We start from the raw sequence: 26,508 nt of genomic DNA, 5'->3' as shown, positions 1-26,508 counted from the left end.
TTCCTTCATCTTATATTTTTCGCTCATTTTCAACCCACAAGTTTCATTTTTATTTTTTTCTATCTCGGACTCCAGTCGCGCCGCCTCGGCTCGCCTCTTTTCTAATCCTCTTTCTGCACTCATTGCACGGGACGACAGACATCCGCGTTTCTCTGCTGCCCATATTTTCTCTTTTTGTTCTTCTTCTTCTTCTTGTTTTTTTTGTTGTTGTTGTTTCTCTCTCTCCCTCTGCTGGATTTAAAAACCAAACATTTAAATTCGCCGATCGATCCACCCACCAGCTGACCGACCGACCGACCGACCGGACCGGACCGGACCCCCAACCGTGAGCAGACACCGTTTTATCTCCACGAACTCCCCACATTAAAAAAAAAAAAGAAAGAAAGAAAGAGAGAAAGAAGGGGGGGACTCCACTCCACTCCTCCTGGATTTCAATTCGTCCTCCTGTGTGCGTTTATTTGTGCGGGGTTTAGTAAAAAAAGAGAGAAGAGGGGGGGGTAAAAAAAAAAGAAAGCGTGACAGCAACTCCTGAAGGCTGAGCCCGACTGGGAGGATGTATTAGTCGGTCAACATGGTGCCATTTTGGAGATAAGTCCCCGTCTTTTATTCCGTTTATTATCATCATCATTATTATTATTATTACGCTGCTCTTCATGGGACGGGCGGGGAAGCGGGACGTCAGGTGGAGATCTTAAGCGCACACTCGCCTCACCTGTCAGCGCACCTTTTGACGGCGCGCCTGTCGCTCACTCAGTCCCGCTGATTGGATTATTTTGATCTTGAACTTGCAGTCTGCAGGCTCTCCACCTCCTCCTCCCCCCTCCCCAGTGCCTCCCCTCACCTCCCCCAACCACCGCCGCCACCTCCACCTCCACCCCAGAAGTTATGTCAAGGCCTCTCGCTCAGCTCCTGCCGCCGGATCTGCCCGCCGGGGCCACCAGCCCCCAGTTCGGGGCCAGCAACCCGGCCGGAAGTGGCCCCCAAGGCGGACACCTGACCTCCATGACCAACCTGAAGTCCCTGCTGCAGCTGCCCATCAAGGCGGACCAGAGAGCCGCCAAGGACTGCAGCGAGATGAAAGGTGAGTGTGTGCACGTGTGTGTGTGTGTGCGCACGAGATGGCTCCTGTAGGCAAGAAACTTCTTAAAGGGACAGTACACCAAAAAAAAAACACATCCTCCAACAAGTCACTGCAGGGATGGATGTCACTTTTAATGTTCTTCACAGTGCATTTTAATTTAAAATAATAATTAGTGCCATGCAAGCCAGTGTCAGGAGTGTGTGCCATTTACTGTTGTCTCCCATTATTTATCTTACTGTAAGTGATTAAAAAAACTTCTACCTATGAATGCAGAAGCTCCTGCAGTGCAATATTAGAGGAATATTTTAGTGATATGAAGCTGAAAATCGATTAATCAGGTAGTAGATGAGACAACGGCGACTATTTTTTACATTTATTCAAGTCAAAATGATGTCAGATGTGGTGATTTGCTGTTTCTCTTTGTCCAATGTGATATTTAAGTGAATGTATTTGGGTTCAGTGCCGTCTGTTTGGATAAAAAGTGAGTTAAATGTTTGCGTTTTTGTACATTAATTGATGTTAAGCTGAATAATTTGGGGCTGACAGCCGTCTGGTGGATACATGTGAGCAAGTTATTGGGCGATTTTGGTCGATTTAATTGACGGTCAAAGTAATAATTAGTTCATTACAGAGCTTCTGCTTAATTTAAGTCTTTGCAGAGATGTCAGAGGAATATTCCAGTGATTATTCATATTCATTAGTGTGTGTGTGTGTGTGTGTGAGTGTGTGTGTGTGTGTGTGTGACTGAGTGGGTAGGTGTGATTGTAAAAGACAGAGGCCCTGCTTATCCAACACACACTTTTTTTTTTAACATTTTTATTAAACATTTCCTTTTTGCTTTTGGTGGTGAAATGAAATGATAGAGAAGAGGAAGAGGAGGAGGTGGATGTGGATGTGGAGGATGAGGATGAGGAGGTAGAGGAGGAGGAGGAGGAGGGAAGAAGAAGAAGAAGAGGGTTTAAAAAAGGAAACACAATCTGGAGTGGATGCCATCAAAATACAGCCAAAGCAGCAGCAGGAGCCGTCGTTTGTGTCCAATCTGATTCTCCGGTCTGTTTAAATAAAGGTTAGTGAGTGGGACTGAATTGTTTCCCATCCACCAGCTGCCATGACAAATATTAACCAGGCTGCCTCCTCTTCCTCTCTGGCTGTGGGGATGTTATAACTCCCAGTCAGCTGCACACACACACACACACTCTCACACACACACTCACACACACACACTAGCTTTGTGAGGACGCTGCATTGACTTGCATTCATCCCTTCTTACGCCAACCTGAATATAAGCCTGTTTTTTTTTTTTTTTTTCTGCGAGGACACGATGAAAAGGACTGTCAAGTGTTGGTCCTCACTAGTGTAGAAAGACGTACACACACACACACACACACACACACACACACACACACACACACACTCCACAGAGAGGGTGAAAAACAAAGAAATCCCACTGTCCAAGTCATCCCTGCTGCTTGGCGGCCCCTGGTGGCCTGTGGGTGCAACTGCAGCTCGTTTCTTTCTGGAGTTTTTTTTTTTTTCCTGTGCATGAGGAGGAGGAGGAGGAAGAGGAGGAGGAGGAGGAGAGGGTGATGGTGAGGGCGGCTGACAGGCTCTCCATGCAGTCAGAAAGCAGCTCAGCGACCCCGGCTAGCCCCATTGTGAGCGCATGTTCCTCTAACGATAGGTGATGCATTCAGGGGTGCAAAAAAGATGTCGGTGTGTGATGGTTGTGGTTCTCTCGGTGCCTTTGTCCCCCCTCATGGTGCAGAGTCGATGTTTCACTCCTTCGCCCTCCTGCTTTTTTTTTTTTCCTTCCCTGGCTAGCTTTGTTTGACGCCTTCACAAACACCCACTCTATCCTCCACATCTCTCTCTCTCTCTCTCTCTCTCTCTCTCTCTCTCTCTCTCTGTCGTTCTCCTGCTCTTCTCTGAGTTTTTCCTCTCGCTCTTTCCTGTCTCGCTCTCCTCCGCGGTCCCTCGGCTGATTTACATTTTCTCAGGCTTCGTCTCATCTCTTGCAGCACACACTCGTCTCATCCCTCATCCATTTTACTCTCTCCTGCTGCTGCTGCTGCTCCTAACAAAAGGGATTTCCCCTTTTTCTTTTTATTCTTTTAAACTCCTTTTTAAAGTCTTTGTCTTTTAATATCGTAATTTAATTTTCCTCTCCTCTCGTCTTCTCTCCTGCAGGTGTCAGGAGATATTTTATTCTTTTAAGTCTGTGTGCAAGATTGAGTAATTTAGCCCTTTTAAATGAAAAACTAATAATATAGACCTCTCGAATCTCTTAATTTGTGCTCTTGAGTTGCGTCAGCAGGAAGTTACAGGTTGCTGTGGGTAGCATTAGAGCTATCAAATAAATCTAATCCTTCCTGTTTATGTTGTCACTCTTTCCTGGTCCCTTCAAGTCCCCTCAGTTTTTAACACAGCTGTGAAGCAACAGTGCACATTAAGGTGTCATATGTAGGACAAACAGTGGACGATCTGAACCTCCTGGTTTGGTTTGACGCCGTTATATTTTGATTTTGCAGATATATTACATGAGCCATTGAAATCCTTTTAATTAGAGGTTCCAGCTCAGCTGTTTACATGGATGCTGGATAAAGTGATCCAACAAGATGTGCCTTCACATGCCCCAGAACATTTATTTAATCAGGACTGTTTGTTGGATAAAGTGGTTGACGTTTGGACCTCCGCTCACCTGAAATGGGGATAGAATTATTAAATCGTGCGGCTCTTCTTGACTCTCCAAATGTTATTGGACTGAGTGGATAAAATTCTGATTCAACGAGTCACGTCGTGGGAGTCGTGATGCTCAGCCACCACTTTGCAGCTGCTTTTTTCCATGATTATGTGCAGGTGAAAGGCTTTTTTGGGCTCCTGTTGGACCTGGAAGTTGTAATTACAAGGTTTGGCCACTATGTAAAGATGGTTTCAACACCCAGAACGGGTCTTTGGTACTTGGGTCTGATCTGCTGTAAATATAATAGAATAATTTGTGGGCCAAATGTGCAGAAATAATACATTTATCAGAGCGTCTTCAAACATCTGGGTCCAAATAGCCAGACAACCGTTATTTGGCTATTTGCACCAAGTCTGGTCACGCAGTGGAAAAGATTTTATTCTTATTTTTTCTGATTTTCGGAGTGTGAGACCAACAGTACATGAATTTGTTTGTTAACTTATATATTTCAGTTTTATTTTACTATTATCAGTTTTCAGTCACGGTTGGTTGTTTAGGTTTAGACACCAAGTTTAGGAAAAGATCATGGTCTCCATTGCAGTGGGCACTGGGAAAAACTGAGCGTATTTCACCTTATGCAGACGATGTAACTTATTACATTAACATTAAAACATTCAGTTTGAGGCAGGACTCCTGGGTGAGAGTCCTGTGTCTTTCACCGCTCTTCATACTACGTTACTCGACCTTCCTCCTTTTGCTCCGACGGCCTCTAAAGGTCACCTACGTAAACATCGGTCATTTTAACCGCCTTGGAAAAAGAACGTTAGCTGTAGGAACCTTGTGGCCGAGTTTTCTAACTGACAGACAGGAAAATGTGAAACACACTGGCAGTCAGATGAGGAAGATGAAAATAACGATGATGATGATGATAGCAGAGAGATTATGAGGGACGTGGCCTGGCTCTCTCTCTACTCTCCCCCCTCCCTCCCATTCTCCATCACTCTCTATCCCTCCTCTGCTGTTTTCATGTTGTAATCTCTCTTGTCTTTATGTTCTTTAATCCCTTTAAGTTTAAATTTCCGGCCGTCCCTCAGTCTCTCTCACTTGTTTCCTCTTTCTTATGACTATCTCCCTCGCTCTGTTTTCCCAGCCCAGTTAAATATGCTCTTTTATTACTATTTCATAGGGTTTTATTATTCATTGAGCAATTCAGCATGAACTTACTCAATATGATTCTGTAGAATAATAATATCAAACAATCACTGTAATCATGTGGTTCCTGGTCCACTTGTAGGATGCTCATTTATTTTTTTTCTGGTGATGGTTTATTGATGCCTGATGTCTATATCTATCTTTCCATCGCACCCCCCCTCCTCCCCGTCCCACTCTGGGAGGTCAGAGTGCAGGGTCTGTCAAGTTGGCTTTATTTATAGATGCCTTTTAATGATTGCAACTAAGTGCTTTACAGAAAGCAAAGGACAGAAGCGCAGACTTCAGCCGGCGTTCGTCAGACAACAGTGCAGCCTTGGGAGCTTTCTGTTGACGGTTGTTTGTCTTTTGAAATGATTTGCTGACATGTAACGGCAGGAGCCTCTTCGGTCGGACCTCAATGATCTGTTCACATCCGAAACAAATCAGACACCAGCCCAAATGAGTCTCTAGCTGGGATGTGCCAATCCAGGGAGTAGATTTGAAGAGATAAATGATTTATGGACATCCATGGTAGGAAATAGAACACCTTTGCGTAGGCTTACATAGGAACGAACAGCATTGGTGTTGTGTTGTGCATCAGATGCTGCCAGTGTGTGTGTGTGTGTGTGTGTGTGTGTTACCCTGGGGGGATAAAACCTGGGACCATCTGGCTACCGGACATATTTTTAGGCACTTTTTTTTTTTTTTTTTTGAGACTTTGAAAACTTTGAAGCGTCCACCAAATTATTGATATAACTTTTTCCAACACGGACACAAAGTGTGTTGGAATAGAAGTCAAAAGGCATTAGCTTGAAGTGCTCTATGCTGGCTTTCACTCAAACATCAATAAATCATTAGCACATTAGTTTGAGGACAGCTTAATTACAGTAAACAAATGAGACCACTGTGAATAACATTATCAGCCTCCCTTTGCAGTTAGAGTCAATCTGCTGCTTTGTCGCAGTGGATGGCGTCGTTATTGACCCTCATCTTTCCTTTTGCCCTTCAACACAAACACAAGGAAAGGGAGGAGGGAGAAGTTTAACTACCCTCTGTGGTCTGAAAGAGTTCTTCAGACTCTCTGACGATCAAAGATGAAATAACAGCCTTCTCATCCTTCCTCCTCTCCAGACAAAGACAAGCCCGTGGACTCCGATGAAGACTCACTGGGCGTCAATGCCGGAGGTCCTGGCGGGATGGCGGGAGCGCCAGGGTCCGGCGCGTTGCGGCCCAATTCCCAGTCAGCGTTCCTGGGCCCGCTGCTGTGGGAGAGGACCCTGCCGTGCGACGGAGGCCTGTTTCAGCTACAGTACATGGACCTGGAGGAGTTCCTGACGGAGAACGGGATGGGGATGCACAGCAATGGGCCCAGCTCCACCAGCGCCCAGATCCCCTCTCAGGTAAGACGGATGGAGACCAGAAGCATCGGCAAACTTCATTTCCAACTCACTAACCTGCAAAAGTGGAAGCACAAGACATCTGTGCCTCTAGATGGAGGCATTTTAATGGGAATACTCAAATCTGAATGCTCTCCTTTCTCCTCCCAGAGCTCCCAGTCGGCGGTGCCAAACCAGAGCTCCCAGTGCCCGCCCAGCTCCCCTCCGCCCTGCTCTTCCTCTTCCTCCTCCATGTCCTCCTCATCCTCCTCTTCTTCACTGCTGGGACTGGAGACCGTCCAGCCACAGCCGCCGCCGCCGCCACCACCTCAGCAGCAGCAGCAGCAACAGCAACAGCAGCAGCAAGGCATGATGGGAGGAGCTGAGTGTCTACATGGTGAGTCAAAGTGAACATCAGCAGTAAGTTGGGAGGAAATATTCAGACATTTGGTCAAATTTTTGACAAGTTAATACATTATCCATTAATTATTTACTTTATCAGTCACTCCAGAGACTTTTCCGCTGAGATACTGAGAGGAAAAGTTTTCTGAAATCTTAAAATCTTGAAAAATACATAGAAATAGAATAACTGTCTTGTCAGAAATGACGAAGCTTTTCTTATTATAGCTCCAGATAAGTCGCCAGCGATAGTAAAACTGACATCTTCATGGAGAAGGCGACTTTTGTGCAGCAGCTAATGCGCTCAGACGTACATGGAGCTGTATGTGGAAAGGCCCTGATGTGATCTGGCACTAACGAGGACACGCACCCACGATACATAACATTAACTAACTATTCGTTTCCTCCCACTATAACGAGAGTAAGGTCTTCTCTAATCACATCTGTGTGTGATAAATGGCTGACACCCTGTTCTCCAGCCCTCCGCAGCTCTCTACAACAGCCTGTTTTCATCCGTTATATATTCATAATTTATTGTTTCCTCTCGCTGCTGCTTTTGATGTGAACCAGAACTGCCAGAACATCAGAGGAGCTTTTCTGTCTGTCTGTCTCTCTTTTATTTTATTTTTTTTTCTTTCTTTCTCTCCGAGGTTTCACAAGTCTGACAACTTCCAATTCAAACTGAAACCCACAAAGCCCACTCTTTATGATGCTGACTGTTGTGTTTTTTTTCATCCTGTGAGCGCTGAATAATCGCAGCTAATTTCGTGATGATTTACTGGTGACAAATTGCCACATGTCTTTGTAAATGTTCGGCAGTTGTATGGGCATTTAAAGGACGGATGAGATGATTGAGATGATGACAATGGAGCGTGTAAGTCGCTGCTGATGTTTGGAGACGGAAAAAGACACCAAACTTGATTCGATAAGAGTGATCAGAGCTGACCGTGATGCTACTTGAATCACTATCCATGTATGCAGGGGAAGGCTGCATGATGTTAGTGTCTTGTGTAATCTGTAGTATTTACGCTGCACAGAAGGTGTTTACTCCCTGACTTCAGCCCTTCAGGCTGCGCCTCCTCAGAGGCAACAGGTTTGCGACGCTAAAACGGCACCAAGGCTGGAAGGAAGCTCTTGATTAAAGATAACCTGAAGCAACAAATGTGCTCGGGCTTACTGTCATTCTGTAACCTGTAGGCGCGACGCATCCATTGATGCTTTCTTGGCCAGCAACAAGCTGCTAACACAACCTTGACTTATAACGTAGTGAATGTACTTTATTCATCAGATACGGAGCATCTTTAGTATTCTATTCTTTTGGAGAGGTGTTTCTCCTGAGGAAAACATGCTCCAGTCTGCTGTTTACCAGAACAGTAAAGCTGCTCGCTGAAAAGCCGAAACAACGAGCTGAAAGACGCTAAAAGAGCTGCAGAGAGTTGGGAGGCTCTTCACTGTGAACGACACCTTTTGAACTCGCTCCATGGTTCATTCAAACATGTTGATCAGTGCTCAACTCTCTAAACCAGTAAAGCCCAGTAAAGAGGTCCTTCCTTCTCACGTGTGCTCGCTGAAGCTTCACGGTTCTTCTCGGGAACATCAGCATCACTTTATACACAGTTTGAGTTTTAATGGTGGACCCACTTTAAGGAATGTCAGAGTTTATCGGCTGCAGTTCTTCCCGCTCGGTTGTTTGACGTGTTGTTTAGAGAGTGCTGCCGACATGGGTCACTCGGAGGACCGTTTCTGTCATGTAGCGGTAATCAGCTCCGTTCTGCATGTTTTTCTCCGTCTTGTTTTCGTAGCCATGATTCTCAAAGGTCATGCTTTTCATAAAACGTGCATGCTTCTAATCACGATCCGTAGGATGGAGAGTTTGTACGGAGTTAGAGACATGAAGAGAAGGTGTAAGAGATGAGATGCCCAGACGGATCCGATTCTGGGAAATGTGCGAGTGTGTGAATATTGTGTTTGTCTTCTTCTTGTGAGTCATAAACAATAAGAGAGCAGATGTGTCAGAGTGATGAAGAGCTGCAGAGTAACTCCAAGAAGTACAATTTCCCAAAAAAATCTATTAGAAAATGAGACACAGTGAGAGAATAAGGAAGCAGCAGAGTCTCAGCAACGCTAGAGCGAATACCACTGGATACTGCTGCAAGGCTCTGAGTGTGTGTGTGTGTGTGTGTGTGTGTTCATGTCTGCCCTGAGTGCTTCTGTGAATACACACCATCAGTATGTGTGTGTGTGTGTGTGTGTGTGTAGTACGCTGAACGTCGAACATGCATATGAGAGTGCCCTCTTTATTTTAGCATTTGCATGAAACTCTTTGGGCTTTAATGCGAACATGCTCTTGTGGATGTGTGTGTGTGTGTTTGAGAGAGAGAGAGAGAGAGAGAGAGAGGGAGGGAAAGTGTGTGTGTGTGTGTGTGTGTGTGTGCACTCTTTATTCTGAATTATAAACACGTGACTGGGTTGAACATGATGCATCCAGCCAGAAATCCCTCAGGTCGTTGTGGAGCTGAAGTGTTACTACAGAACTGCAGAGAGAGAAGCAGAGAAGCAGAGAAGCAGAGGAATAGATGGAAAATAGACTGGTATTAATAATAATAATCTAATCCACATGCACGTTTGACAAAAAGGAGAGCAGCTCACAGGGAGGGAAAACACAAAACTAGGGATGCAGCTGGGGTTTTATAAGGTGCTCTCTCACCTGTTTGTTCCTTAAAATGCAGTAAATCCTAAATATTTACAGCTCTGTTGTCGAAAGTGGACAACAATGGAGACCGGTGGATGAACGCTGCGTAGATAAAACTATTACTAACCGAGCTGTGGTCTGGTCAGGTAACTCCAAGCACCGGAGACAATTCCAAAAAATGTTCTCCTTTTCCTTTAAAGCCAGACTAAGCCACATGATTTTAGAATCAGGACCAAGCTGATCGTGACCCAGTTTTACCTGATTTTAAATGGAAATACATGGATTGTATGCTGTGATACGCCCAGAATTATTTCAGTTTATTACATTTTCACCTGCACTTAATGTCCTCACAGAAAATATTCTAAGAAACAGACAGAAAATACTAATAAGCCTTTGTAGCTGCAATATGTCAGGTCATATGTATGTGAAATTCAAAAGGAACGAGTTTCACCCACATTTTTGTGTTAATATTTGGAGAAAAAAATCCAAACTAACACAAATCTAATCCTCTAATCACATAAAAAGCTGAATCCTCTTCCTGCATTACCCGTTTCTCAAATCAGTATTGTTCCAAAATGAATTTGGCTGGATAATTCAGAAGTAACTCGACATTTTCAGAACGGCAGAACAGAACGTTTTCCCAGCTAAAAGATGGGAAACCGACTGTCTGCTCTGCATTCATCCAATCTGGCGTGTGAAGTGTTATATTTTGTTAGTAAAGGGGAGAATTTGTCTGGTTGAAGCCCGATCCAATCATCTGCAAGGTCTTTCTGCTCGACACTCACTAATGACGCTCTTTAGCCGAGCAGACGCCCAGCGAGTGAACGTTTTGGGCCAATTCTGGGATAAAAGAGGAGGAAAGCTGCCGAGCAGAAGTCATTACAAGCCAAAGAATGACCATCACGTCACTTACTGTAACTTATATCATGCAGTGGGATCACGTGTCGTCGTCTTCTACCTGGAAAAAAAAACAGTCTGCTCCTTTTTTTTGGGGGGGGGGAGGAAACATGAATCATCAGTTCAGATCAGCTGCTATCAGGCTGCAGCTTCAACACTTCCAGGTCAATTCACTCAGTCAGAAACCTTCCCAATCAAAAACAGCTTTTTAGACCTCAGATTCCCATGAGCCCCTGCATGCTGGAGGACGCGTGAACTCATTGAACTGCAATGTGGTTGGAAGGAAGCATCTGCTGCACAAAATTTTTCACAGCTATTTCAAAGGCGGTGCTTATTAAACAGAGGAACACAAAGAGTTTACTGCCTGTAGAGTACATGAGGCTTAATGTCTGATGGATGAACAAGAAATTGGACTCGCTAACGTCAGCTCGAGTTTGACACGTGTAAAAAAAAATAAAATAAAAAAAAAAGCACCTGGAGAGAAATCCCAGATCTGAATAACCACCACAGATCTAATCAGTTGTTCTTTTGCCTCGGGCTGATCTGCTCACCACACTTCATGGGAATTTGTGCAATTTTTAAATCCTGCTGACGGGCCGACAGTGAAAGCAGAAGTAATGACGCTTCAGCGGAAAGTACAGACAAAAACAAACAAATCAATAGTGAAATATGAGTTCTATACATCTACACATTCACAGAGACCTAAACTAACCCCAGTTTTAAACTGGCATGTGATGCTATGCTATATTTAAGGCCAAATTCTTTCATTTTTCAGTTTGATCCAACGCTGGATCTTCTGTGGGAATGGGCTGATTTTCAGCTCTCAGGTATTTGTTTGCCCTCGAGTTGTCTGTGTCTTTGTGCAGCCACAATAGCTGCATTTAAAAGGACCTCAGCACCCAGAAGCTGAGCAGAAAAGACACAACCTTGGTCATGAAATCGTCAAGAAAACACTATTTTCTGAATTAATTAATTAAAAAGAATGTTTTTCAGCAGTTTTCTAGTAAATGAAAACCACAGTTGACAAATAGTGATGGTGGAGCATAAGGCAGCAGACGTTCTTTGGTCAGAACAGTCCCTACTAAAGGTCCCCTTACTCGCTTTTGTCTGCAGAGCATCAACATGCTGCCATTAGCATTGTGAGCATGTTAGCATGCCTGTGTGAGCGTCTAGCTGGAGCCTCGCAGGGCGGCTTGCTCCACCGTGGACTCTTAATACGGCAGTAATTACGTCCCATGAGCTGCTGTTAACCTTTTGCATTTCTTTGTTTTCACTGTGCAGAGGAAAACAAATCAAAACATAAGTACGGAGGAAAGAGGAAAGCTCAGCAGCCGCACCACCTCAGCCCAAATCACTGCAGTCGCTTTCTCTCGCAGACAAACAGCCTGAGCACTGATTAGACCGTCCTTGGCCTTAGGAACAGCACACGCGACTTCCCCAGCTGAGCTGGATTCTGTTTTAACCACAGAGCTGCTTCACCTCAACCAGAAACCAAATACCAGCGTCTAGACCAGAAGAATCCCAGATAAATCCTCTGGGAATCATCAGCCGGTGAGATCAGATATATACGCTGAGGGTTTAATTCCAACATACAGGTATTAAAAGTCAAATCTGGCTGTGCATTGTGGAGAAGATGAGCTGATTAAACAGTGAGGGAAGTGATTTGCTGTCTCCCTTTAAAAGAGGAGAGTGCAGGATAATGCCACGCTGAGGCAGTCAGTGATTTAACATGCAGGGCTGTGATTAATCCCAGCGAGGGAAGGGTTAAACAAGACACTGACTCTGCACTCTGTAACACTGCACAGAGAGAGAGAGAGAGAGGGAGAGAGGGAGAGGGGGGGGAGAGCAATGCTGGAGGGGGAGAGTGAGTCAAGAGTGTTCGCTTTGCATGTTTTGAAATCTCTCTCTCTCCCTCTCTCTCCCTCTCTGTCTCACACGCTCGGGCCATGTGCGGCCGCCACGTCACGTGCCTCTGCAGAAAGCATCGGAGCGAGAGAGCCAGCATGCAAGAGTGAGCAGGGGAGAGAGAGAGAGAGAGAGAGGGAGAGAGAGAGAGAGGGGAAGGGAGGGGTGGGAGGAGGAGGAAAGAGAAAGCGAGGCAGGAGCAAAGTGGAGGGAGATAAAGACAGAGAGGGAGAGGAAACAGTGGAGATTACAGGGAGAGTAAACACTGAGGACGGGGCAAGACAGAGAAGATTTAAAGGACGGCGGCGTGAACAGAGATTCAGAACAGAGAGAGAATTTTAATTGAATTTTAAAACAGATCTTAATGCAGCAGGATGTAGAAAGAGACATGATGCTTCGAGCTAACAACTGTGGAGAATCACATATTTACCAGCTCCTCCTCTGCCACAGAACACATCTTTACACAACCCAGACAGGCTCAAGTCCCGTGTTCAACAAGTCCTCCGACCTAAACCACAAAATATAACATGATGACCTTTAGAAATAAGTCATCTGCCACGTTTAAATGCTTTTTGAGGCCGCTGTCCTCGTCCCCAGCGGCGGCATGCGTTCACCCTTCAGGGAAGATAAATAGGAAGATGTTTCATGGTGTTTTCCTCCCTGAATTGTCAGCTTCCAGCTCCTGTAGTGCTCCAGTGTGTGTGTGCGCCTGGTGTTTAACGCAAAACACACAGCCTCCTCATTCATGTCAGTGTGACCGATGAGCAGCAACAAACACGGGTTTGTCTCGCAAACTTCCGCTGCAGCGCAGTGCGGCGTCATGCTACAGGGTTAAACACAGATTCATACATCTCTGGTAGATTATTTGTGATGTGAACGCTCGTCTCATGATTGGAAACCGCAGTGCAGCGTCTTGGCGTCTGACTTCAGCCTGCAGACGTACGTTTTTAGTGTGAACGCTCGTTTAGGATATCGGTTGTGTTCCGGTTCAGGAGAACATCGAGATCCTCGACGGTACAAAAAGTGGTCTGTAACGTGAAGGCCTCCTCGCTAAGAGATTATTCGCACGACCACAAGAGGTTGCTAGTCACGAAAACAGGAACGTTTTGGTGATTCAGGCCTGAGAACAAACCATCGGTGCTGTTTGTTTTTCGGCTCACAGCAGGGTCCCCCCAGTCCAGATCCTCTGTTTCAATTTATTATCTTTATTTTTTTTTTTCTGTTGCTGTAAAGCGTCTGTTAATCTGCGCCGGATTTAGAGAGACGAGCACGAGGGAGGAGGTCACTACTATCTCCACGCTGTGACATAACTCCCTGTCAGTGTGTTGACATAAGGAACAAGACTCCTGGGGTGTGTCACCTGGACTGAATTGTTTCTGGTGTGTGTGTGTGTGTGTGTGTGTCCACTGGTGCTCTTGCACACTCATGTGAAGGTGCACGTGCCTGACTGGTGTGTGTTTGTTTGTGTGTGCGGAGGCGAGTCCAAGCCTGCCTGGGTGTGCACACGGACGTCCATGTGTGCTCAGTGTCTGGCTGCATGAATATGAACTGGAATTATACAGAGACGAACAAAAACACATGTGTAAGATGCTGCAAAAGACGTAAAACAATATGGGAGACGGATTTAAAATGATCATATGCACTTATGGGACATATAATTAGATTTCTTTTAATTATTTGAACTTAACACACATCAAGAATAGTGTCATTTAACTTTGAAAGTAATACTAGTGCAGGTACTACTAATACACCACTGCTGCTAGCAGCTAGTAGTTATTACCAGTAATTAATACTACTATTACTACTATTAATACTACACTTAATCATATAATTGACATGTCGATCAGGCCCTGAAGGTGTGTGTGCACTATAGGTTGTGTCCAGCTGGTCTTCCGTGTTTGCACATATGATTAAAGCTCACAGTTGGTCACATGTCCGCGGCTGGATAGAGAGGAAGAGGCCAAACATGGCTGCAGAGCAGAGCAGTGTTTACGTTACAGGGAGGGGAGCCCTTATGTAACACACTTCCTATATCACATTCCACGCCTGGATTGTATTTCCAGTTTTCTGTTTAGCACAAACAGCCGCGGGCAGAGTTCACAGTTCATCCCGGCGTCGGCCACTCAGCCGGCGGCGGAGTCTAACTGTACAGGAAGCACTGCTGTGGCTCTGTGTGAGCGAGTACTGCTGCTGATGGGAGGGCCGAGGCTCTTCTGCTGCCTCAGGACGTCCACTAGTCCTGCAGCTCCTTTCATTCACACTGTTTCACATCATATATATATATACAGTATAGTCTTGACCTTATTTATTCATTCTGTTCTTATTTTGTTTGTTGTGATCATCACGCAGTATTTGTAGTATTTTCTAGTATCTGTACTCTGATTATTGATACTCCCTTAATACTGCTGCTGCTGTTAGGATCACAGGTAGTACTGCTGTGTCTGGTACTTCTACCACTGCCAGCACCACTAGTACTACTACCTCTGCTGTAAGTGGTCTGACTGCTAGTGCAGGTACTGCTGATACACCAGATACTACTGCTGCTAGTACTAGTACTTTAGTACATTAGTGTTACTGCTAACCTGCTAGAACCAGTAGGTACTAATAGCAGCACTTGTAGTATTAACAGTAGCTGTAGTACTTTTATTACTGTAAATTCTACTGTTGCTGTTAGTACTACTACTATTACTACTACTACTACTAGTACTACTACTGCTACTACTAGTACTTCTACTGCTACTATTACTTCTACTGCTACTACTAGTACTTCTGCTACTACTAGTACTTCTACTGCTACTATTAGTACTTCTACTGCTACTAGTCCTACTGTTAGTACTACTACTAGTACTTCTACTGCTACTAGTACTACTACTATTACTACTGCTACTACTAGTACTACTACTATTACTACTACTGGTACTACTGATACTAGTACTACTACTACTACTACTAGTACTTCTACTGCTACTAGTACTGCTTCTTCTACTACTACCACTACAACTACTACTACTACTATTACTATTACTATTTCTACTGCTAATACCACTACTACTACTACTCCTCCTGCTACCTCTACTAGTACTACCACTACTTCTTCTTCTACTACTACTGGTAATAGTCTGCAGTATTCCTCCTCGGTGTGGTCGCTGCTGTTTCTCTCTCTCAGACGAAGCAGAGTGAGTCAGTCTGTTTTCCTTCAGTCCAACATTAAGTTAAATAACATCGACCACTACGTTCTGTTCGATGACTAAATATTAGAATTCATCATCCTGCTTGTTGTTCCATCGTCGCTGGATTTAATATTTTGGACTTCATTCATCTATTTTTTTAGTTTAACGTATAAAGACGCTCAACAACCACATGCTTTGGTGACGGGGAGGCATTTTGCTTTTATTTGATAAGTAGAGATTTAATCTTCATCTTTATTATTCTAAAGCATGAAACACAGCAAATGGAGCCAATAACTGAAATGTAAATGTGGTGAAGTACTTTAAAATCAGTGAAGAGGTACAAGTACACAGAAACCGTCTCAATTACAGTGTTCACAATAGAAGTTAATTGTTACCTCTGTTCTTGTATAATTAGCATAATTACCATTTTCTCAGCAACTGCATCGTTTCCCCTTATTAAATAAGATCCTACTGAGACAGGAAGCGACTTAAGCAGGTCAGTCCTGCTAAAGGAATAAAGATGGAGAGCTGATGATGATGAGTCTGTGAAGTTCAGTTCATCTGAGGAGGCTTTTGTTCTGCAATTACTTTCGTTTCTACCTGCTTCGCCCACTTCCACTTCAGTTTTCGGGTTCCTACATTTCCCAAGATGCCGTTCCACGGGGCCCTCGGGGGAGCGGCAGTGAGTTTGTTGCGTTCGGTTTGTTGGTTTTTGTCGTGTAGGCGGATCAAGTGAAAGAATAGTTAGATCAAGCAAGCGATTAGTCAAGAGGAAGAGTTGCTCACCTGACTCTCAAACCTCAACCTGTCTATTTTCTGCTGCCGTGGGCGTCTCTGCCCACCGCAGCTGAGTTCTCCCATCATGCTCTGTGAACATCGGAGCGAGATGGCAGCTCATGAGAGCAGCTGTTTGAAGCTGAACCTGAACATTTCCCCCTTTTTTTTTAAAAAAAAAAACACAATTTCAACATTTTCCTCTTTCAAACAGTGTTGGACCTCGATAAGGCTTTTTAAAAAAAAGTTTTACAAAAGAGGACTGAAAAAGTTGTCCGTGTTTTAAAGTTACGATATATCACCCAGATTCATCAGTATGCCTCTGTTCGCTCCATCGGAGGATCAACTCTTCCCATCCTGAGGCGAACGCTGCGATGGAGAGTTTAGATGATACAGCAGCCTTTCGAAAATGAAGGATTTCAGCCAGGATTTCTTGCCTTGACAAGAATATGAATAAGAAATGAAGGCTCTAATTCCAAACCGTGGAGTCCTTGAATGTTCCCAAATGAGACCTTCAAAGACCTTTAAAAGTATTTGGGCATGATCAAGTTAATGCAGGAACTTTAGTGCTGCAGTTCTGGTGGAAAACGCAGGATTTAACGTGATGTGTGTGGCTCATTCTGAATATAGTATTAGTTGACATTGTGATGGAAAGACAGAGGGTGAGATTGACAGACTGACAGGTGGAAAAGAGAGAAACTCATAATCTGAGCTAAATTAATAAAAGCAGAGAGAGAATCCGAGAGGCAGCGGCTGCTTCGTCCAAATGGCTCCTGCTCACAGACAGGAAATGAAGCCAGGCGAAGCCACGCTTGGCGGCTGTTTACCCAGCAGCAGCGGGAGCCGTGTTCTTGGATCAGTTTCAACTTTTTGCCCAAAATGGTTGTTATTAGGACGGGGCTTTGGGCGGACTTATCCAGGATCAGCCCCATCCAGCTGCCAGAGAGTCAGATCAAACCAGCAGCATTTCATCTGACGCTGCAACAGATGGACCTGAGGACGTACGGACGGATAAAGAGGGGGATGTATGGTGCACGGCATGATGGGAGATTCATCATGGTTTTATGTGCATGAGCATGTGTGCAGTTTGTATGCAGAGTACGTCCGGTACTGATGGAGGAAGAGTTTTATGCTTTGATTCACGAACTTCAGTCCAAAACCCAAAGATGCTCAATGTAAGTTATTTAAAAGGCCATCCTCACCGTGACAAAAGGTCTTAAAGCTGCACTAACATTATTTTTGGGCCGTTCGGTGGTGACAGAAACACCTCGTAAAGTTGAAATGGTGTTAGCGTTAGCAAACAGCTGCTTATTTACACATTTAACTGGCCACCGGGTGAATTTAAGTCCACTGTTCTCTCTTCTTTTAGCTCTGCTTTTGGTCTCCACCAACTCCCGAGGGAAATATTGGACATTTTAGCTGCTAACTGATCCATTATTTTCACCAGCTAGCTAGAGGCTGATGAGAGCAGCAAACAGCCGACACTTATTGAACAAACCAGGTTGAGCTCACTGCAACGACTCTGGCACTTTGGATGAAGGTTAATTGAGTTTCCAGGAAAGAAACATTCATAAAAAACACTCAGTTCATGTTCATAATAATACTGAACGCGTTGTTTGTGGCTGTTAGTTGCTTCCTTGTCTCCCTCTTGTCATTTTACCCCTCACATCAATAACTGCTATAAGTTAACATGTGAAATGAATTAAATTAGATTAAATTAAGTGTTTGCATACAGTAACTTTCCTGCTGGAGTTTTGCTCCCTCAGTATTTGATTACGTTGGTAATTTGACCAGCTAGAGCGACGTCCTGGGCACGTCTGAACATCGGTGGCACCAGATAACAACACTGAGATGCCTGGAAATCGAAGTCTGGGCCAAAGCCCAGGAACCAGGTTTAGACTCCTCTGCCAAAATGTCAAACTCTGCAGGAGGACAGGTTTCCAAGAGTTTAATCAACAAGCTACTGTACTTGTGAGTCCATGTGACTTTTGTTTACAAGCCAAGGTTTGATTGCAACTGGGAGCCCAGAATTGGCAAAAAGGTCAATTTTTCCACTTGAACCAAAGAAAACCAGCCATAAAAGATAATAACTGCAGAGCAGGATGGTGCATTCAAGTCAGACTGTAAATCCAAGCTCTCAGCCGGGACAAACACTGAGATATACCTTATAGTGGTAGATAGAAAGTCGGTATTTGTCATGTTTGTACAAAACATTCTTTTCATGTTTGTACAAACTGTGTAAAAGTGAGGGCGAATGTTGTTCTGCTTGCTGAGGGCTTTCACTAGCAGATCAGATGACTGAGGAGTCAAGGTCTTTTTCCACTTCTTACAACTGGGTGTAAACACAGTCGTAAAAAAGATTTTATCTCAGAGCTGGGCATGGGTTTGACCTCCACCATTCACAAAGTTTATATGCCCGGAGGTTCCCAGTCTTGTTCTGGTGTAGTCGAGTGTTTTCAGCTGGATCTCAGGGGGACCACGGGGGTATTTTGGCCATCTATGTCCCACCCCCTGCCTGCCTGCCTGCCTGCCTGCCTGCCACGGAGCCTCAGTCTGATTTCTCCGAGCCTGGCGGGGATTTGGTTGCGGTATTGCAGTTGATGCGCATTATAAAATGACTGACAGCTCGCAGCAGCAGCCAAATAGCAAATCAGTGTCAGCGGTGACTGACGTTTCCAGGTTCACAAAACGCTCCGGATGCACAAAGTCCCTGAAGACACTTTTGTGGTTTTGTGATTCTGCACCAGAGCAACAAAACCAAGACACCTCATTATAATGATAGATATTTAAAGGTGTCATCAGTCAGACACATTCTGGATATATTTCTTAAAAAGCCTCTAATCTCTGCAAGGAAAAACAACACTAACTTGTTTTTCTGTTTAATTTATCTGAAATCTTTCCACTACTGTTGGGCTGATATTGGTCACCAGCTCTGCAGTTATTTATAATCTGTGGCTCAGAGCCTGGAGCTCCAAAAAAGCGTCTTACAAACGCTGCCACAATAGACCTCAGACCGGTGCCGGATGATTGCTCAACTAACGCTCGTATTCCGAGGAAGAAACATTCGGAAAAATCCATTTCTTTTTCCGGTGTCTGCAGTGGAAATGTGTTGCCCGAGCCGGAGCAGGGATGCGACTGAAAACACGAGCCACTATTCCTGGTTCCTTTGTGCTGCATTCAGAAAAGAAACACAGCACTCGTGCAGAACGGCTGCAGGGTAAAAGCATCAAGGAGGAGTTTTACATTCGCTGCCACGCAGTTTACCAACAGCATCCGAGAATAACTCGAACTGATTTAACTGTCACACCGATATCGTACCACAACCTCATGATTTCTACTTCCTGGAATTGAGACGTTTATTTGATTTGATTTCACTCCATAACTCAGATTTTTATCTCCATCAAGGCCGCTCATGAAATGTGGTGCTGCTTGGGGGAGAAAACAGCACCGATTAATAGCTTTATTAGATGTGAACATGCACAACGGAGCTGATTTCTGGTCACAAGTCTCTGATTTCCGTGTTTAGCTCCACATATGATGGTCCTGTTTCTGCATCCGCTGGTAAAAGCTGACTCTCTCACGTGAAGCAGCACAAAGGGTTAAACCCAAACCTGATCTTTGCTGCTTGGTATAAATCCTACATGATGTGAACCCGCTGCCCCGCTCGCTGTTTCTGGCTTACACTGACACTCGGTGGCCGATCTGTGCCACTGCGACTACTGCGGGGAAGCAGCAGAAAATAAGGCACTCTTTGTTTGATTAAAGGGGGAATCTGAAGAATTTCAGCGTCCACTTGGCTTTAAATGAGCCAGACACACGGCAGAGAGGAGAGCTCGGATGGAAACGCGCCGCTTTTCTCCCTCCTCCCTCATTTTAAATTGAATTTTGACGTATAGTCCGCTGTCTATAGGGTAATCCTCTTTATGGTCAACTCATCGCAGTGGGCCTCTTTCTTGGCCCGCTGCTCTCTGGATGAGGCATGACAGAAACACGTGACTCTGCACCCAGAGGCCTCGAGATGAGTCCAGCATCGAGACCCTTTTGCACCATTATAGGTCTAAATCAGGCCCGTTTCATGCCCTCGGACACTAAGAAGAAATACTACTTCTCTTCCCGCTAATCCAAATACTAATAATAACCTCTGCTGTACTTGTAAAGCACTTTTCCGAGCCGTCACTTAGCAGCGGTGGAATTTAACTGAGGACATCTACTCTAGATATTGCACTGAAGTCGCTTTGAGCTGCTTTCACGTCCAAAGTTCACGTTCGATGTGATCAAATCTCCGTCGGGGATTGTCTCATCATCATCATCTCCAGCGTGTTCGCCTGCTCTCCGACATGTGACCGTCCTCAGAGAGGGCAGATGGGCTCTAATCTGTAGATAAAACTAAAACTAGATGGTGATGATTGGACAGCTAAACCAGTAATTAAGCCAGTCCCCGTGATTTGTTTCTTCATTTATTTATTTATTTATTTTGTAAAAAAAACGCAATAAGGAATCAGGTAATTTGTCCCCACGGTCAAGTCACTGCGGCGAGCGAGAGTCGGACAGCTGGTTTGTGGATTTGTTCACAAGCAAAACAGCAGCTTAAACCTCCAGTTCATGATTGTTGTAAAGAGCTCTTTCCTGTCTGGGATTTAATTTAACAAGTGACCGATGTTAATCTGAATGTGCTCGCTTCTACTCGACATACATCAGCCTGTGTGTGTGCGGAGCGGCACTGCTCAGCAGAGTCTGTGCTTTTATTTGGAGTGAGGAAGTAAAGATTTGGGAACGGCTACGGCTGCACCTAAGTTTTGTGTTTCTGTCCTCCTGAAACTTCACTACAAGGTCTTGTTGGCCATTAGAGGAGCTTAAGGTCGATGTACCAGCGAGTTAAATGTTTCAACACAGAATCAGATCAGATTCATTCGGGGAAAAGTTGAAGGCTGTGGATGGAAAAACTGAATTATTCCAAACTCTCTCTCCTTCTCCATCCCAGGCGGTCAGGCGGTGCCTCAGGACCCATCACCCTCTTCTACCTGCCCTCCGGGGCCTCCTGGACCTCCGGCGGGCGCCAACGGCAACAGCGACATCATGGTGAACTTTGACCCCGACCCGGCGGACCTGGCGCTGTCCAGCGTGCCGGGCCAGGAGGCGTTCGACCCGCGCCGGCACCGCTTCTCCGAGGAGGAGCTCAAACCCCAGCCGATGATCAAGAAGGCCCGAAAGATGCTGGTCCCCAACGAGCAGAAGGTAACACATCTCCTACAAACCCCCCCGGCTGTAACGTAAACAGGCAGGCGACTCACCGGAGCGACAGTAATGACACACGATAGCTTTTCTGGTCAGTTTAAGGCAAACACAGATATACAGGGGTGTTATAAAGATCTCATCAGGCTAAAGAGTGTAAAAAATATAGTTTTACATTCAGTTTAAGACGGAAAGATACACGTTTTTCTCATTTATGGCCTCTTATATCCTATTTAGGGAAAGAAGTTTCTTGTTTCTGACATAATTTTACTTTAGAGGTGAAAGATTTATAGTTTTTTTTTACATTATAGCATTTTAACTTCTAGCTTTTATGAATTTTTTGTCTCATAGCAGCAAAAGTCATTTTTTTGTGTAATTTGAGTCGTTTTTTTCTCTTTAAATTGGACATTTTATTAAACCAAGTGTTGTTTTTCATGATTCTAGCACAGCGGCCTTATTCTTCCTTGTCTTAAGACAGGAGCTCATGTTTCCAGAAAAGACTTCAAATTAGTTGATTTCTAGAAATTCTCTAATAAGATAATTAGTTTTTTCCTGTAATAAATACACAAAACTACAAAAGAAAGATAAAAAAGATCATCACTGAATGATAAACAACTTTAATCAGATTTAATTAAATCAAAGTATGTCAAACCTGCCTCTCAGTCTCCAGCTCAGGCAGAAGCCACAGCAGCTAAAAAACCCTGAAGTTCATCATGACAAAGGCTGCAGACCTTTGACAGTGCAGCTCTGATGTGGAATAAACTAAAGGAGCATGACGCCCACCAGCACAGACGCCTCCTGACGAGAGGCCTGAAATATTTCGTGCTCAGTTCATTGCACAGCAGAAGCAGCTCTGATCAACGGCTCCTGCTTTCACAGTTCAGCGCCGACCAGCTGCAGCTCCTGAGGCGTTTGCAATTTATGGAGAGACGAAGGCGCTCACCTTGCCGTGTTCGGCCGTAGCCGGCTTTATAAATCATTTTGTAGGCAGGTTTGGAAAAATGATCTCTGGCCAAGGCTGCAGATGGAGCTCGGATTGCTCTCCAGCTCCTCATAAATGAGAATTTAGATTCAACGATTTATTTAAAACCGACCCATCAAAAGACGAACGGTATTCCAGGACCATCACATTACCACAAATTAGCGTTTAAAAACTAATCTCAAAGCATCCCAGCATCCCCTTTTAAAAATGTTGCAGGAGGATTTTGCTGGGGAGTTTAATTGTGGGATGATGGTAAGTTGTGCAGATAAACAGGCTCCCTAGGAGCCGTTCGGGCTCGCAGTGATTCCACCAGCATAAATCTTTCAGATAGAAATCTCTACAAGGTTTTACTTTCAAATTGGGCTTCTGCTTTGCACTCCGAGTCCAAAAGTTTAACACAACAAACTTGGTGGTTTCCAATCTCCCTCTCACGAGACCCTCATCGGCCAGAACATTTCTTTCATGCCCCGAAAAAAAAGCGGCGTTGCAGGCTTTTGTGAGGCTGCTGGGTATTTGTGTATGCAGCGCCGAGTGTTTATCCGTTCAGCCGAGCAGCTCAGCAGGACACGACCGCACAGCTGCGTTAAGAAAGAGCGATTTATTAATAACGCTTTCACGTGAGTCGTTATTAACGCGTATCTCACCTTCATTCCCCATCTATAATTTAGCAGGTACAATGAGACTATTTGCTTTGGTGCCTGTTGGTGAAGGTGTCTGATAATTAATAATGATAATACTTTCTAGTTAATGCATATATAGTAAGAACAGTAATATAACATAGAATAAACAACTTGGCAGTAATAAAACATCAGTACAATCGATACTAGAGCCGAGCTCAGTATTAAAACATGAGCCGATCAAAGTGAATAAGATAAAGGTCCCATATTCTGATTACTTTAAAGTGCCTTTGGAGGTCCTACTAGAACAGGTTTAAATGGTTTAATGTTTAAAAAAACACCTCCTGTAGCCCTTCATGTTCAAAAAACACATTGTTCTTTCATTGTTTTGAGGAAAAGAGTCTTTTTCTGGTAGTTTGGTCGTCTGCAGACACGCTGGAGACACTTTTATGTCGAAAAGACATTAAAAAAAAAAAAGGCATTTTGCATAATATGTTATGTCATAATCTTAAAAGCGGTTTTGAGTTGAACTGTAATGTGTGTCCAGTGTGTGTCCAGTGTGTGTCCGGGGTGTGTCCGGGGTGTGAGGGGGATTTGAGCGCCAAAGTTAAGGCCCTGGTACCCACTGAGACTGGTGGCTGGTTCTATTATAGGAAAATAACGGATGAGGTTGAGTTCATGTCTGTCCACATGAGAACATCTGGGAGTGTTACTGCTCATATGAAACCATCTCCTTGAGGTGCTGGCCAGCCAATCACAAGTCTTTATTTTGTTTGATTGATGATGTAAGTTGTGTTTTTCCTGTTTCTCAGCTGTTTCTTTCTTCCCTATCACTCTTTCTCTCTCATCACATAACTGACCCTTCTCATACCGCTCTCCTCTTTTTTTTTTCTCTCTCTCCTCCCCCAACCTTCCTCCCCACACACCCCAACATACCACACACCGCCGCCGCCGTCGCCGCCGACAGGACGAGAAGTACTGGAACCGGCGCGTCAAGAACAACGAGGCGGCCAAGCGCTCACGGGACGCGCGGCGCCTGAAGGAGAACCAGATCTCGGTGCGCGCCGCCTTCCTGGAGCGGGAGAACGCCGCCCTGCGCCAGGAGGTGGCCGACATGAGGAAAGAGCTGGGCCGCTGCAGGAACATCATCAACAAGTACGAGAGTCGACACGGAGACTTGTGAGGCGGAGGAGGAGGAGGAGGAGGAGGAAGATGGTGAAGATGAAGGAGGAAGGGGTGCGGGAGGGAAGGAGGAAATGAGGGTACAAGGCAACCCAGCAACAGCAGCACTTTAGTTGAAGTGGCGAGGGGGGAAGGCCGGCGTAGATCTGCAGTAAGCGCTGTGTGACACCGGCCGCAGACACGAGGAGCGCGTGTTAGTGCACGCGCTGTGCTTCAGGATGGCACGACAGGAAAACACAGCGACGCCATTTTTCTTTCCCCCCCCCTCCCCCCTGGTTTGACTCTCTTTGTACGTGCTGCTTCGTTGAACCCACACGACGTACTGTATCACCTTGTGTCACCTCGGCAGCTGACGTCACCCTCGGGGCCGTGCTTACGGCCGGTGTCGCACGGTGTTTTTGCAGGTAGTGCGCTTCCGGCCGCCGCTCCGGCCAGTTCAGACAGGGTGTTGGATTCACATTATGCCAGTGAAATCTCACTTTTTAAGCTCAAGGCACGGATACAAGCCAGGAGAGGTCAGATGTGTAATTTTTTTCTATAAATAGGACAAAAGAACATGTATATTTTTGAACTGGGCAGGAAGGCAAGACTGGTCCAGCAAAGAGGAGGAGGAGGAGGAAGATGGGGAGGAAGAGGTGCAGGGTTTTCGTCCATAACGCAAAGAGATTTTGACATAGGATTATTGTATATTTTTCTATTAGCAGAGATAGTCAGGAGGAGGATTTTGGAGATAATCTTTTGTATATTTTATATATGGGGCGGGGAGGGGCTGTTAGCTGGACAGTCACGGGGCCACACGATGCGCTTTTCCTCCCAGCTGTTTATTGCTAAACAACAAATAATCTATTTTCGATTTCACAGAGCTGGTTGGTCGGCGGCGGAGGCGTAACAGAGAATGTATCACGGTTGAATCAGGTATTTCACGCGGTGCGCGACGAGGCTAGGAATCTTAGTAACGATTGTTTTCGGCGCGGATGGCTTCAGGTGGAAGACGGTGAAACAAAATTTGTATAGTTTTAGGACATTTTTGTGTTCGTTTGTTTTTTTTCTTTTTGTGGGCTTGTTCAAGCACTTGATTTGTTATCTTCTATTTGATTCCGTATCTGATTTTGAAATAATCGCAGGGCTTTTATTTTTGAAGGTGAAGGAGAAAAAGAGAGAGGAAAACAGAGAGTAATTAGCCATCGGAACAGCTGGATGTGAGCAGATGTTTGAAAATAAACAAGGTGGAGGATTTCGCTGGCAGGTTTGCATTTAGTTTGGTGAACGTGTCTCGCTCTGACGCACGATTCATCAACAATAACCCGACGTGGTTGCAGTCTTTCTCTCTCTATTTACTCCTCAATTTGTGCAAAAATGAAATACTAACTGGTTTAGGGTTGATTTGCCCAGAGTGAACAGTGACTGAAACCTTCAGCATGCAGACACACAACAAACAAAACCACGGACACACTCGGTCCTCACCCAGGTTTAACCCTTATTGTTGTCGTTGATGTTGTTATGGACTTCTATGGTGCTGATCTCATCTGATCCTTCACCTGACGCACACAAACACACACTGACATGATCACACACGCAAACAAACATAAAAAAAAAAAACACTTTCAGCATCTCAGACACAGTACTGAACTGCCTATACCCTTTCTTTGTCTTTAATTCCTTCTTTTTAGTTCATTTTTTCTTTCTTTTGTTGCATATTGTATCGATAAATCGTATATAGATTTACACACAAACACTTGTCTATACCTCTCCTTGAAACTTTACCCAATGAGAAACGAGAAATGCACCCTATTGCTACTGTACCATACAAACTGTACTATTGAATATTAAACTATTCTCTCACTAGATATATATGTATATTATATATGCTTGAATTATGTGATTATAGTTGTAATATACATAATTGAATATATTACAGAGAAAACCCATCTGAATCATTTTGTCAGTTTTTTCTCAGGTGTTTTTGTCTGAGGTATTAAAAACACGTATTAAAAAAAAAACACAAAAAAAGTCTTTGATTCGATCACAGAATTTGTGGTTTGATTTTGTCTTTGGTTCTTTTTGGGGGAGGGTGGGAGGTTGGTCGGGGGGGGAGGGGTATATTTTATTTTTCTTGTTGCATTTCAGAGCTGTTCTGTTTCACCAGTATGACTTTGTTATTCCCCAGTTTATTACTAACTCACTGTGGGACAGGAAACGCTCCCCTCAGATGAACCTACTGTTTGCTAAGCCCCGCCCCCCTCCTTAGCTACCGTTGCCACGCCGATGTCAGTGTTTGTGCATTCTAGAACGCCACCAGTGGCGCAGTTCGCCATGACAACGGCGTCATT

The 26,508-nt window shown here is 44.7% G+C and overlaps 1 protein-coding gene across 1 annotated transcript; it reads left to right on the top strand.

Moving 5' to 3' along the window:
• Positions 1-877: 877 nt before the first annotated feature.
• dbpa (D site albumin promoter binding protein a) lies at positions 878-24,221 on the top strand. Its single transcript, XM_070846369.1, has 5 exons — positions 878-1,081; positions 6,084-6,352; positions 6,500-6,725; positions 21,147-21,400; positions 23,964-24,221. Exons 1-5 carry the CDS (start codon positions 886-888, stop codon positions 24,177-24,179), a joined length of 1,161 nt encoding a protein of 386 aa, XP_070702470.1. The 5' UTR covers positions 878-885; the 3' UTR covers positions 24,180-24,221.
• Positions 24,222-26,508: the final 2,287 nt, after the last annotated feature.

Source organism: Pempheris klunzingeri, chromosome 16 (genome assembly GCF_042242105.1).
Source record: "Pempheris klunzingeri isolate RE-2024b chromosome 16, fPemKlu1.hap1, whole genome shotgun sequence".
NCBI lineage: Eukaryota > Metazoa > Chordata > Actinopteri > Acropomatiformes > Pempheridae > Pempheris > Pempheris klunzingeri.
Note: the sequence above shows the minus strand (reverse complement) of the source record. Positions and strands in the feature narration are given on the sequence as shown.

Coding starts and splice junctions, on each gene's coding strand:
- dbpa (XM_070846369.1), top strand. CDS start 886: ATGTCAAGGCCTCTCGCTCAGCTCCTGCCGCCGGATCTGCCCGCCGGG. Junction 6,353..6,499: donor GCGCCCAGATCCCCTCTCAG/GTAAGACGGATG, acceptor TTCTCCTCCCAG/AGCTCCCAGTCGGCGGTGCC. Junction 21,401..23,963: donor TGGTCCCCAACGAGCAGAAG/GTAACACATCTC, acceptor CGCCGCCGACAG/GACGAGAAGTACTGGAACCG.